The following is a 14,731-nucleotide window of genomic DNA, read 5'->3' on the forward strand; positions in this document are numbered from 1 at the left end:
CCTTCCTGGCTCTTGCCACCAGGTGCAGTGAGTTACCTTGCCTCTTCAGAACAAACTTAGGAAGGCCCCAGTCCTGCAAAGTCCTATTGGTCACAGGGCCTGGCTCCTGCACACACACCTAACATACTCTCTCCTTATGCATACCCCATCCCCAGGTTTACTTCACACCCAACTGGCTGCAGTGGTGGATTAGGGGCTCTCAAATTTCAGCAGCGCCCTGTGCGCTGCTAAAATCGAGGGGACTCTTTGTGGGGGCACCACATTGTTTTGGTGCCCTCCTGCAGCTCAGTGCCCAGTGCAACCCTAAAACCATCTCTACTGGGTGGAATGTGCCCTCAAACTCTGACAATGCAATTTGCTTATCTGAATGGAGGCAGGCAGGAAGGATGGGTGTATGTGTGCAGAAACTAGGCTAAGGTACAAATATAAAATCCACATCTGTTGCTCTTCTGACTTTGGCCTCTGGCCTCGCCCACCACTCAGGGCCGGATTTAGGTTTGATGAGGCCCTAAGCTACTGAAGGTAATGGGGCCCTTTATATGTTCAGCTGTCCTTTGTCAACAACAAATTGTCGACCCTACATTTGCCTGGTAACACATTTGAATAGGTATCAAGTAGCACACCCCAGCAAACGCCAGTCTTTTGAGGTTCCTGGCTATTTATTCAATAAATTTGTCAGTCACTTTTTTTTTTTTTTGGCCAATGCAACCCAAGGTGACTTACATTATCTTAAAAACAACATATAAGAAAATCTAAAAGACAGCTTAATTTTTTTAAAAGCTGAATCGAGACATTCCACCCATGCAAAAAGGCCACAAATAATTAAATGCCCAGGGCCTGCTGAAAAAGTCCATTTTTGCCTGCCACCTAAAGATATGTAAGAATTGCATCTGGTGAGTGCGCTCTGTAAATGGGGACCCGCCACTGAAAAAGCCAATTGTCATGTTGCTGCCTTCTGGACCTTACATGGAGTGGGAACACAAAGAAGGTCCACAGATACCAATTGCAGAGTCCAGGTCAGTTCAGAGAGACAGACCTTGAGGTATTAAGGCCCTGAAGCACATTAGAATTTATAGGTCAGAACTAGCACTTTGAATTGAGCCCAGAAACTAATTGGTAGCCAGATGGCCAGGATTGGTATGATATACTCAGACCTCCTTGCAAAGACAGATCTAGGTGAGTGTGACCGATTCAAGGAGCTTCTGGGGTGTCACGGCAGATGCCAAAACTATGAAGTCCAACAAAAGGCAAGAAGCGGGGAACACCAGATTTTGGCATCACACAGGACACCACTGAAATTTGAGATGCCAAGGTCCGTCACTGCCATCTTGTCCCGGTTAGCAACCTGGTAGCCAAATTCTGCACCAGCTGCCATTTCTCAACCATCTTCAAAGGCAGGCCGGACCTATGTATAGTGAATTGCAGTAATCTAACCTAGAGATTAACGGAGCATAGACAACAGAAGTTAGACCATCCCTGTCCTTGATTCAGACTCTGGAGTCTTCTTCATCAATTGGGTGGCCTTGAGAAAAGTACCCTATTTCAGGTTAGCCCACTTCACTGGGTTGTCATAAACATAAAGTGACACAGCTCCATGTACACTGATGGTTGGGGACCATGTTATCTGTGGAATAGACTGCACACATATGATTGGCATATGAGGCCTACCAGTAAAAGTTGCTATCAGGAACAAAGACTTTTCAGCACCTTTAGACCTCCCTCCCCAGGTAAATATGTATAGCCCTATCAAAACTAGTTTTTTAAGAAAAAACTGCAGACTGCTTCTTATTGTTGTACCAGTCTTCAGGTAATCAGTTATTGTCCTATGCTTGAAGAATTTTTGCTGCTTCTGATTGTAAATTATTATAATTGCATTGATAGCTTACTTGCCATTGTTTTCAGCTTTATATGTGTTTAAAACATTTATTTCAGTGATGTCGCCTATCAATAATGCCCACACAGTCACCTCAACATTTTGAAGGAGAAAGAAAGAAGGAAGGAAAGAAAGAAAGAACAGTTTATTCCTCATTCCACTGTATTTCTCATTTACGGGAAGTTTTGGAAACATGCAGCCAATGGTGCAATTTTCAGATGAAAGCCCTCTGTCCTCCTTTCACCATCTATATGTTGCAAGTGCTTGATTTTCCCCCCTCTTTCCCCCTCATCCTGGCCTAACTGAAACCTATATAATAATTCAGACAGCAGCTTGAGATACACTTGCTTCCATAGAAAGTGGCATCCTGTACCTTGAGACTTCTCTGAACTTGGGTAAGTTGGAAGTGGACCTTCACAAACTTGTGCCTGCTGTTTTACCCTTTAAGGAAACTGAACTTTGACTGTCCCATATTAAGGAAGCTTTCTCTTCTTTCTTTAGTGGGTAGAGTTGAAAGGATTTCTTTCTCCCTAACGTATTCTCTCTCTCTCTCTCTCTCATTTCTAAATTGCCTTTTGTATGGACCTCAAGCCCACCATAAAAGCAACTAAAAATAATTTTTAAAACAGTCCAGAAAACAAGGAAGCATATTTACTAATGGGTATCTTTTGTTGGGGCTCCTGACAGTATCGCCAAGTTTATGACATCTGGCATCTTTATTGTGTGGTCTGTTATTTGGAAGGACTGTGGCCCGGTGGCAGACCACATGCTGTGCATGCAAAAGGTCTCAGATTCAATCACTGGCGTTTTCATCTTGGACTGGGAAAAGACTCCTGCCTGAACCTCTGGAGAGCCACTGCCAATCACTGAAAAGAATACTGACCCAAATGGACAAATAGCCTGCCTCGTTATAAAGCTGCTTTCTAATGCACTGTCTTTGAGTGGCTGCCAGCACTGTGCTTGGCTTCTCTGAGAATTACATCTTCAACATTTTCTCCTCCCCTCCTTTTTTTCTTTTTCTATATAAATATTGCATTATTGCCCAAAAAAGAGTACAGTTACACAAATAATACAAGTTACACAAATAATACAAATAATACAATAAATAAAAAGCTACTAATAGGAAGAAAAAATACAAAAAATAAGAAAATGATACATATTGAAAAGAAAAAGGAAGAGAGAAATCAAAAGGAAAATAGAAAAAGTTGACTTCCTTCGACCACTATACAGTTTATATGATCTCATATCTTTAGTTGTTTGTAATCATTTTGCATTAATGGAGAGACTATTTGTTTACTTGTGGAATTTTTAATCTCTATATTATAATTTTGGGAAATGACTTTCTTCATAAAATTTGTAAAGACATCCCATTCTCTCCTGATTTTTTGCATCTTTAATGTTTTCTAGCAGTGAAGTCCACCCACCTTAAATTAGTTGCAGAGCACACCAACACTTGTGGCGTATGTCTTGGGGTGAAGCCACCCACCTGGCGCTAGTATCAATGCTGCTGTCCTGGACAGGGCTGGGACAGGGCAGTGGCATGGTTTGATCCACACAAGCACATCAGCAGGAATACTAGATTGGTCCTGCCAGTGCCACCATGTGGCCAAAAACTCTTGCTGCCACCCTGCCCTGCTCCGAGCCCTTTCAGGTACGTAGCAGGAATGCAGGTGCCAGGAGGACAGCTCCACCCCATCACACGTGCTGTGGCTACTGCACATTGAGCTGATAAGTCCTGTCTCTGGGTTATAACAAAGCTTATAAGATAAATGTCCAGGGTATCACATGACAGTCTGTTCCTAAAGATACAGACAGACAGACAGACAGACAGACAGACACACACACACAGAGAGAGAGAGAGAGAGAGAGAGAGAGAGAGAGAGTACCAGAGCTGAAACAATGAAAACAGAATAATGTCATTTGGATTTGAGGGTGGAAGATAATGTTTGTTTATAGAAAGTGGCTTTGTAGGGTATTATATTGAAGTGGCTGAAGTGAATACTGTTTATATACAGTGGTCAGATGAAGAATCAGAAGTTCTTCCATTTCTGAACTTTATTTCCCCCCCTTCCTCCCTCTCTTTTTTACTCTCTTGTCTATTTCTTTTTCTTTATTTCTCTCTCTCTATGTCCCCTGCGTTTCTTTCTCTCTTTCCCCCCCCTATGTTATTATTGTATTTAGATCAATGTTTTAGTTTTGGACAAAAAATGAGATATTTGATATTTCTCTTTATAAATCCTAATAAAATGTATTAGGAGCAATCTGGGTGAGTCTTAACCTCTTCTGACTAGAATTTACCCATGGGGAATTTTTTTCCGGTAGTATTCAACTAAGTACCACTCAGAGTTAGTCATACTCTTTATTTTCATTGGGTCTACACTGAACAGGACAACTGTTGAATACCACCCTTTATTTGGCTTAACATACAGTATAAAGGCCAATCTGCTTAATCTGCACTTTTTAAAAGAATATGCAAATAGAAACACAGCTACCCCTTTGAAATTTATATTTCTCTGAATTTTGCAATACATTTCTCCAGCCAGAAATGCTTATATTACAGAAATGCTCATATTAGGGTGAAGTGCATATATAAAGGCATATATTCATGAAAATAACATGTAAAAATGCATTATATTAGAGAAATGTGTTTTGAAAGAAATGTGCATTTTAGGTAAAACTGCTGACAAAAATGTGTATGTTAGGAGAAATTGGTGCTAAAATGCTGCTGAATGTTCTTGAGGACTTTCTAAATAAATAAATAAATTGCAAACAAATGTGGAAATGCGGAGAATGGAACTTAAAGTTGGGGAGGGGTGAGAAACATCCCTATCAGTGCCTCTTATTTTATTCCTGAAGAAATTCGCTCCTTGCTTTAAAATATCCTCCTCTTCTTCCTTCTGCTCTATAGATTCAACAGCCCCACCATGATCACCACCAAAGGTTCTTGCTGGCTGCTGTTGCGTTTGGCCGTCCTCCTCGTGGTTCTGCTGGTGCAGTCCAGCGAAGGAGCAAGCTACCAGGATTTTGCGAGGAGACACATTGATTATCCAAAAACCGCAGCAAACAACCCCAATGCCTACTGCAACTTGATGATGGCTCGGAGAGGACTGAACAGGCCGGTCTGCAAACCCACCAACACCTTCATCAACGGCAATCCCCGCTCCGTCCAGGCAATCTGTGGCAGAGGGGGAACTCACTTCCGGGGCAATTTATATACCAGCAGGAGTCGCTTCCGTGTGGTCGTCTGTCGCAGCACAGGAAGATTCCCCAACTGTAATTATCGTGGCAGGGCGCAGTCCAAGCGAGTCCGTGTGGGCTGCAGAAATAGATTGCCTGTTCACCTTGACAGACTAGTGTGATGCAACCCACCATTCATCCACAGGAAGCAGAAGTCTGAGGACATTCTGGCAACCGTTGAATTTCCCTTTGCTTGCTGCTTTCTCTACCGCTTAACTTTGAGGGCATATCCACACTGCAGGCTTAAAGTGGATTAGCAATAGTTCCTTCCTATGAAATGTAGACCTGAGAGGAGGGGGCAGGAGTCACCAACAAATATTTATGGGAGCCACTTCTTTGCTCATTCAGTTCTTTTTCTTTGCTTTCTGCTTTTCCTACAATGTACCTCCACAGTGCAGGTTTAAACCCAGTTTAGAAATAGTTCCTTCTCCCCAGGGGCCCCTGGGGAACTGTAGGTCTGAGAAGCGGAACTAGGGGAATTAAACTGTTCCTTACTCAGATCTTTTTCTATGTGGTTTTCAGGGTTTTGCCAAAGGTGGAAAGATGCCAAAGAGGCACAACTTTTGCACTTTTAGTGGTCGGGTACTAAAAAGAATAATCGCAGAATGTGTAGCTCATCATGAAAGCTAGATCTGCTGAAATTCCCTTTTCTACACAACTGTTCAAGGTGTAGGACACCTGCCCTCTTTTACATCTGGTGACCCTGCTTTTATCTCATGATGATATCCCCTCTTCACCTCCTCCAGCATCCCTTCCTCAGACCCTCACCTGAGAAACATAATGCATTTCAAACGAGTCAATTTGTTCACTGAGAAAATGAAACAGGGGTGGAGAATCTGTGGCCCTCTAGTGGCCATTTGACCTTAACTCCCATCAGCCTAAGCTAGTATGATCAATGGTTATGGATGGTGGGAGTTGTGATCCTTCAATACCTTGAGGGCCACAAAGTTCCCCAATGGCATTAACGCTCTGCTTCACCCAGGCATGTGTATTGCTTGATTTCTGTATGCATCGTCACTCCCTAGCAGTGACTGGGAGCTGAAAGCATGACCTTCTCCTTCCATACAGATACACTAGGGAATGCTGCCTGAGAGAAGACATTCTCTGTGACAGTCCCTAAGGTGTTAAATTCCCCTTTCCCCACAGGGATGTTTCTGACACCTATATTACAAAGCTTTCACCTTTGATGAAGACTCATCTCTTTGCCCTGGTTTTCGACACCTGAGATATTTGTTTTTAGGATTGTAAATTGTTTCAAATGGTTTTAATCCTTTATTGTTACATTGTGGGTAGTGTTTTGGGACGATATGATGAATGGCAGGCAAGAAATCTATAATCAATGTTAATAAATAGCACTTTCTCCTACCTCCTCCAGTCTTAGCAAATATGTATCAACTTGTAGAGGCCTTTACTATCATAAGCACCCTTGCTTTAGCATGCAATAAAATGACTTTTTGCAAATACAAATACTGAAACGGTGTTTCTGTGTCTAAGAAGTTCTTAAGTGTGAAGGCTGTGGCAAACTCTGTCGTGTGGATAATGCACTCTGCACATGCCCAGAGAATTCCTTCTTCATTCTATGGAAGTGGTTAGCTGTGGAAGAGAAATGAGTACTTGTGTCTATGAAGTAATTCATAAGTACTGGGGCCCTGCTTTCCTTCTCCTTAAAAATCCCTGGTCCTGAATGTGATAACTGTGCCCCTAAAGGACCAGGTATGTAGCCTTGTGGTCATTTTGGACTCACAGCTGTCCATGGAGGCACAGGTCAATTCTGTGTCCAGAGCCACTTTCTACCAGCTCCATCTGGTATGCTGACTGAGACCCTACCTACCCACCCACTGTCTTGCCAGAGTGGTGCATGCTCTGGTTATCTCCCGCTTAGACTACTGCAATGCACTCTACGTGGGGCTACCTTTGAGGGTGACTCAGAAACGACAACTAATCTTGAATGCAACTTCCAGACTGGTGACTGCGAGCAGATACCGGGAACATATAACACCAGTTCTAAAAGATTTACAGTGGCTCGCAGTATATTTCCAAGCAAAATTCAAAGGGTTGGTGCTGACCTTTAAAGCCCTAAATGGCTCTGGCCCTGTATACCTGAAAGAGCATCTCCATCCCCATCATTCAGCCCAGATACCAGGTCCAGTCCTGAAGGCCTTCTGGTGGTTCCCTCGCTACAAGAAATGAAGTTACAGGGGGCCAGGGAGAGGGCCTTCTCGGTAGTGCTGCCCTCCCATCAGATGCTAAAGAGATAAATAATTATACAACTTTATAAAGACATCTGAAGTTAGCCCTATATTGGGGAGTTTCTAATGTTTGATCTTCTTCTTCTTCTTCTTCTTCTTCTTCTTCTTCTTCTTATTATTATTATTATTATTATTATTATTATTATTATTAATATTCAGTTGGAGGCCTCCCAGAGTAGCTTAGGTAGGATATATCATGATGATGATGATGATGATATTTTGGCCCATTTATCCAATCTCTTAAAGTCATATTGAATCCCAATTCTGTATTCTGTGGCATTAGCTACCCCTCCCAGATGTGATGAGCATAATCTCAATTCCTGCATCCAAGTAATTCATAAACAACGGGCCCAGGAAAGAACTGTGCAGCACCCCACTTTCTTCCAGGTTGATGAGGAACCATAAGTGAGCATTCTTTGGATTCAGTCAGTCAAATCCACCTATCCTTGTCCAGAAAAGAAAAGAAAAGAAAAGAAAAGAAAAGGATGGCGGGGGGGGGGAAGAGTTGCAGAATGGAATGGCAACAGAAAACCAGTATATCAAATTACAATCCTACATCACTAAGTATCAGATGATATTTAAATACCCCAGGCATTCTGTTGGCTTAGCTGAGAATTGCTTGTACTCTGAACTCTTGGTTGTTGTCACTGTTTTTCAGGGCTGAACATCTCTGGAAATTGGGCAGATAAGTAGATAAGAGCAGTCCCAGTGAAGCCTGCCAAGTGTGAAACCTGAACAAGCAGAGCATAGGAGTTTCTTTTTCTTTTTTCCTTTTAAAGGGCCAGGATCTTTTGCTCAAATGATGGTGCCTACAGTTGTTCCAGCTGTCAATACATTCTGACACATCATCTCACTGATAAATTATTGTCTACAGGCTTCTTTCTTTCCTTTGGAGTTGTTGTGTTGCCAGAATTAATTTCCCTCTCTAGGCTCTCTAGAAGTCAACAGTGAAAGCTTATCCATATCTACCCAGAAGAAAACATTTGCTCCATATTTTCTGACCCATCATCACCCTGGTATATCCCCCTGCCTTGGTCTCCCCCCGTCATACTTTTGGGAGTGCCTTCTGGATAGTTGGAGGTGTTGAAGTTGTTGGGAGCATTTGGTTCCCTCTCTAGGCACTCCAGAAGGCAGCCTGATGCATATCTGACCCACCAGGGCTCATCTTACATTCAACATGCAGAAATATTAAGATTAAAATTGGTTGGGGCATCAGCTGCTATTTGTCCACCGTTGCTGCACCGTTAGTTGTGGAAACTCTCCAATAAGCTTCTGAGATCTGCACTGAGTGAGATAAACATCAGGTGGATATATATACTCAAGAGTCCCTTGACCAATGAATGAAGTTGAAAAGTAAGAATTTCCCAATTCCGAGCTGGGAGAGTGCCTAACTACATTGGAAGAGATCCATATTTACAAGAAGAGAGCAGTCACATTGCCACTCAAAAGCTTGCGTGCTGGAGAGAGATTCTTCAACCTTATGGAATATAAGTGGGATCTCACTAAGCGTAAGTGATCAGAGGAGACCAGGATAAAGTCATTTCCCACCTGAAAAGTTACTCTTGTTGCTGCCATTCTTTCTTATATATACGGTAAGTAGGAAATCATCCTAATCAGTCTTGCTCTGAGTCTGTTCTTTGCATATAGAGTCCTTTGGTACCTTTCAGTAGTAACAAGATTTGCAGAAATCAGCAGGTGAAGATAAACAATATTACAGTGGTACCTCAGGTTAAGTACTTAATTCATTCTGGAGGTCCGTTCTTAACCTGAAACTGTTCTTAACCTGAAGCACCACCTTAGCTAATGAGGCCTCCAGCTGCCATTGTGCCACCGTTGTGCGATTTCTGTTCTCATCCTGAAGCAAAGTTCTTAACCCAAGGTACTATTTCTGGGTTAGCGGAGTCTGTAACTGTAACCTGAAGCGTCTGTAACCTGAAGCGTCTGTAACCTGAGGTACCACTGTACCTGCTAAGTTTTCTCCACCACTGGCTCTATCTACACCCCTCTCATTGGTGTTTCTTTCCCTGATTATGGAAATATGTTTAATGTTTGTTATTGTGGTATGTATTTTTGTGTATTTTTGTGTATGTATTGTAAACCACCCTGTGATCTTTGGATGAAGGGTGGTATAGAATTTTTACTAACAACAACAGCTGCATTGCAAATTCGGGGAAAATGTGAATTTCAAAGGACAGCAGCGTTTTTGTTTGTATTCTGTTTCAGACAGCCTAGAGTTCATGGATTCGCTTTTAAATGTGAACTGAATCTTATTTCTCCCTTATCCCTAATTTCAGCCCACCAGCACTACTACCTGAAGCCTGAAATGGTTCACTCTAGACTTCTACCACCTCATTTTGTATATAGCCTTGTTTTCATCTTACACAAATAGGCATCACTTTAACATTCCCCCATTTATTCCTCCTCCTCCTCCTCCTCCTCCTCTCTGTAGATTCCAAGCCCCCACCATGTGGTCCTCCAAGGTCTCCTGCTCATTGCTGGTGCATCTGGCCATCCTTCTTGGGCTTCTGCTTGTGCGGTCTGGTGAAGGACAGTCCCGAGAAGCTTTTGTTTGGAAGCACATAGATTACCCCAAAAGCTACCCAACTTCCCACCCTGACACCTACTGCACGCTGATGATGATGCAGAGAGGGATGACTCGATATGTTTGCAAAGAGACAAGTACCTTCATCAACGACTTCCCCATAAGTGTGGTGCAAGTGTGCAGAGGGAGAGGGACTCCTTCAAGTAACTACTTTGACAGCACAGACACCTTTGATATGGTCCTCTGCAGATACACAGGTGGCCCACCTCCTTATAACTGCAGGTACAGTGGCAAACCCGCACACTTACGCATTCGTGTGACCTGCACCGGCAACCATCCGACTCACTATGTGACTCAAAGGACATAGGCAAATGGTGATGCAACTCACCCTCCATCTACAAAAGCCAGAAGCTGTTGGACATTTTGGCCCAAACTCAGTTCTATTATCCTGCATGCTTTCACCTCGATGTATCTCTGTAACATATCCACAATACAAACTTTTGCTTCTCCAAGAGTCATTTGCTTTCCCAGGGAACCCTGGGAACTGTAGCTCTTCAAGAAGCAGTTATGGGAAATACCTTTGGGTGACATTTCTTCATCCCTTTTCCTTTTGGCCTCTATGGGTATCTTTTCCCTCTTTCCACCATGATAATGAAAGCATCACCTGCTGCGCCCCTCTCCTCAGCATTTTCACCAAACAGCATCAGATTTATAAGCAGAAGTATAAACATGCCATGTTTGTTCCACCAAGGGATGGATGACAAATTCATTTTGATTCACATTTTAATGTGGCACTACCTAATTCACATCTTCCAAAACTGCATGGGAACCAAAACATTCGAAATACATACTTCTCTGAATTTTGCAATACAGCTCTTCATCTGAGTTATGCTGACCAAAATGAGTATACAGTGGTACCTCAGGTTAAGTACTTAATTCGTTCTGGAGGTCCGTACTTAACCTGAAACTGTTCTTAACCTGAAGCACCACTTTAGCTAATGGGGCCTCCTGCTGCTGCCGCGCCATTGGAGCACGATTTCTGTTCTCATCCTGAAGCAAAGTTCTTAACTTGAAGCACTATTTCTGGGTTAGCGGAGTCTGTAACCTGAAGCGTATGTAACCTGAAGCATATGTAACCCGAGGTACCACTGTACTAAGGGAATGTGAGCATAAAAATGCACATATTTGTGAAAATTATATACAGAAATGTATTGTATTCGGGGGGTACTGCTTGGAAAAATGTGTATATTGAGGAAATATGTACTAAAATGCTGATTAACTGGAAATAATAATAATAAACTGGAGCAGGATTTAAGACTGGAAGAATGAGAACCTGGGAGAAATTTATATGAACAGATTTGTCCATCCCTATTTGCGCCTTGGCACTAATTTTAATAGCTAGATAAAGAAAGTGTTGCCTCCCTCCTTTCCTTACACTCCCTTCCTAGCCTAATCTGTCTTTTGTCCTTTTGAGCTGACAGGAATAAAAAACCAAAAAAATAAAAATCTCAGTACTGGAATGTTCATAACTTTCCATAGCATTTCAGCAGCTGAGTCAACGGACTATAGTGACCTCATTGGTACCAGCTGAACCCAGATGTGGAGCATATTTGCAAACAAATACATGCTCTTTGGGTGGCATATTATAATCTGATATTCCATATGCTTTAATTTGATACAATAGTTTCTCTACAATTATCACATTTCCGAGGTCAATTGCTTAAAAATTGCTTTAACTTTGAAAGGAGGATATATTGGTAGCTACACCTCTCACATAGGTGGCCCACTGCTGCTCTCTAGTGTTCACTATGTGGCATCATACTCCTCTTCTGTTCTCATAGGTAACAAGCAATAAGCTTAGTAAACATCATATGGCATACACCAGATGGGGCATATGAAGGGGGGCGGAGGGGGCGGATTGCCTGGGCACCACTCTGGGGTGTGTGACAAGATGGGCCGCTGCCCCCCCCAGCTGTAGAGTAGCCGAGGGCGCACGCACAGTTAATATGGGTGCCGCTCGAGTTGCGTCCGTATGGGCTGCCATGCATGCGCAGTCCGTACGGGGTGCTGCTCACACAGTAGCCTTACGGGCTGCCGCTCACACGGCGACCGTATGGGCTGCAGCACGTGTGTAGTCTGTACGGACATTGCGTGTGCACCGCCAGGCAGTTTGCCCCGCCCCTCGGTGCCCCCGGGTGCCGGACGGGGTTCCTCCGCCACTGACACCAGGCATGTCCCAAGTCCGTTTCGAGGGCCTAGTCACGATGAATTAATCCAGCCCCTGTGGCAGTATATGTCCTGGGGTAAAATCCTTTAAAAAGCTCACCAATTAATCAAAAAATTTAAAAGCTCACGAATTAATCCGGCCCCTGTGGTAATATATGTCCTGGGGTAAAATCCTTTAAAAAGCTCACCAACTTTGGGGTAAAAACTTCAATCCTCAAAAAAGCTTCATCAAATCTGGCCCTCTTTGAAATAAGTTTGGGCACCCCTGGCATACACAGATCAAGTATCTACACTACTGTGAAGGGGGGTGACAAATGTACTGAAAAAAGTGGTTTTAAGGAGGAGGCTGCTGATTGGCAACCACTTGCAGAATTGTTAAATCATGTGCTACATGCTAAATCATGTGCTATCCATGCTTTCACAGAGAAGACAGTGGTTTTTAACATGGAGAATGCATACCTTGCAAATGTCCTGGAAAAACCGGGGCATCCTGTTTTTTTTATCACGAGAGAATGGCGGCCATTTTGGTTACCATGATCTCACAAGATTTTGTAGCACGATTTCCACCAATCTTGTGTGGCTCCTCAAAATGCACATTTTTTGGGAGCCATGGGTGAAAAAAGGGCAGCAACTGTGGCATGGAAATGTGAGAGATTGCAGCAATCAAAATGGCCATCGTGCTTCTGCGATTAAAAAATGGGAAGATGGTGTCTGGGAAAATGGCACCCCAGATTTTGGCTTCCAAGTGCTGGAGGGCTGTGAAGTTGCCAATCACTTTTAGTACTGCTAAATCAAGTGCCGGTGAGTACTATACACATTTCCACTTTCTCATTTTTGATGGCTGACACCTACCGCTTTTCAATTGGTTACATATTTGTTGTGCCATTTAAAAGGAAGTTCTGTTCTGCAGAATAATTGTGTGTACATAGGTAATAAACAAATAAGGAAGTTTGCACTAAAAATTAAATTGATTTGCATGCAAACGCAAATTATTAACGACACAGAACTGCATACCTAAACTGCTCATAGTGCTGTTATAGAAGTTGTTTGCTTTCAGTAAATCTAAGAAAGGAACAAATGAGACTGTCAACATGCAAAAACATTAGTAAAAATTACATAACATAAATTCAACGGTAAAAGGTAAAAAGGTAAAGGACCCCTGGACAGTTAAGTCCAGTCAAAAGCGGCTATGGGGTTGTGGCGCTCATCTTGCTTTCAGGCCGAGGGAGCCAGTGTTTGTCCACAGATAGCTTTCCGGGTCATGTGGCCAGTATGACTAAACTGCTTCTGGTGCAACTGGACACTGTGTTGGAAGCCAGAGTGCATGGAAACGCTGTTTACCTTCCCGCCGTAGCAGTACCTATTTATCTACTTGCACTGGTGTGCTTTCAAACTGCTAGGTTGTCAGGAACTGGGACGGAGCAACTGGAACTCTCTCCATCAGGGAGATTCAAACTGCCAACCTTCTGATCAGCAAGCCCAAGAGGCTCAGTGGTTTAGACCACAGTGCAGGAACACACCCACCCTAAAATGAACTGTATTAAATGTATTTTCTAATTGCAGTGCTCATCTCGCTTTATTGGCCGAGGGAGCCAGCATACAGCTTTCAGGTCACATGGCCAGCATGACTAAGCCACTTCTGGTGAACCAGAGCTGCACATGGAAATGCCGTTTACCTTCCTGCCAGAGGTATTTATCTACTTGCACTTCGATGTGCTTTCGACTGCTAGGTTGGCAGGAGCAGGGACTGAGCAACAGGAGCTCACCCCATCGCAGGGATTCGAACCGCCGACCTTCTGATCGGCAAACCCTAGACTCCGTGGTTTAACCCACAACTCCACCCACGTCCCAAAAAGTGAGAAGTATAGACCTACAAATAAAAAGAACATATATATGCACATAATGGCAGCCAGTGGCATTCTGCAATACAGCAATGACCAAACATTTGCCAGCACATTTCAAAACTACATTTGGTTGATGGACATTTGAGACACACTGAGGAAGTATTTCAGTTGTACTGTTGCACAGCTGCAGTTCCCACCAGTGTTTGTGTGTGTGTATATCTCCATTCCAGGACCAGACCACCCAAGAAGCAGCTGCCTCAGGTGGCAGAATGCCAAGAGGTGGCACCACTGCAGGTGCCCTGTTGCCCCAGCCCTGGTGGAAATTGGTAGCGGTAGCAGTGGCAGCTTCCGCTTCTTCACAGGTGCTGCTTCATAATATTTATATTTCATTAAGGTGATTTCAGTTAAAAGAAATAAAGTAATTGGGGGGGGGAGAGAAGGAAAAGTGAGAGGAAGAAAAACAACAACAAAGATACATATACAAATGAAAATATACCCCCCCAAAAAAGAGCAATAAACGATATTCCCATGTATTATTGTATTATTTGGTATAGTGTTATTGTCCTAGTGCTTATGTAAATGCTAATAGCCTACTACATTTTGTATAATTGTATCATTGTATCATTGTATCATTCCAAATGTCATCGTATTTATCCATACAGAGTCTGTGCCTGTAAGCAGTCAGTTCATAAATCACCAGTGATGTCATATTGTCAGTTCATCGATAGAAGGGTATCAGATCTTTATTTTTCAAATTCCT

General features: G+C 43.0%; 2 protein-coding genes across 2 annotated transcripts; both read left to right on the forward strand.

The window, feature by feature from the left end:
* Positions 1–2,172: 2,172 nt before the first annotated feature.
* Positions 2,173–6,585, forward strand: LOC128399400 (ribonuclease pancreatic-like). The gene is made up of 2 exons (XM_053360809.1): positions 2,173–2,268; positions 4,782–6,585. The coding sequence occupies exon 2, from the start codon at positions 4,798–4,800 to the stop codon at positions 5,230–5,232; it is 435 nt and encodes a 144-aa protein (XP_053216784.1). The 5' UTR covers positions 2,173–2,268; positions 4,782–4,797; the 3' UTR covers positions 5,233–6,585.
* A 3,239-nt stretch (positions 6,586–9,824) lies between these two features.
* On the forward strand, positions 9,825–10,268 carry LOC128398913 (ribonuclease pancreatic-like). The gene has a single exon (XM_053360179.1). The coding sequence runs from the start codon at positions 9,825–9,827 to the stop codon at positions 10,266–10,268; it is 444 nt and encodes a 147-aa protein (XP_053216154.1).
* The last annotated feature ends 4,463 nt before the right edge of the window (positions 10,269–14,731 follow it).

This window comes from Podarcis raffonei, chromosome 13, assembly GCF_027172205.1.
Source record: "Podarcis raffonei isolate rPodRaf1 chromosome 13, rPodRaf1.pri, whole genome shotgun sequence".
Classification (NCBI taxonomy): domain Eukaryota; kingdom Metazoa; phylum Chordata; class Lepidosauria; order Squamata; family Lacertidae; genus Podarcis; species Podarcis raffonei.

Coding starts and splice junctions, on each gene's coding strand:
- LOC128399400 (XM_053360809.1), top strand. CDS start 4,798: ATGATCACCACCAAAGGTTCTTGCTGGCTGCTGTTGCGTTTGGCCGTC.
- LOC128398913 (XM_053360179.1), top strand. CDS start 9,825: ATGTGGTCCTCCAAGGTCTCCTGCTCATTGCTGGTGCATCTGGCCATC.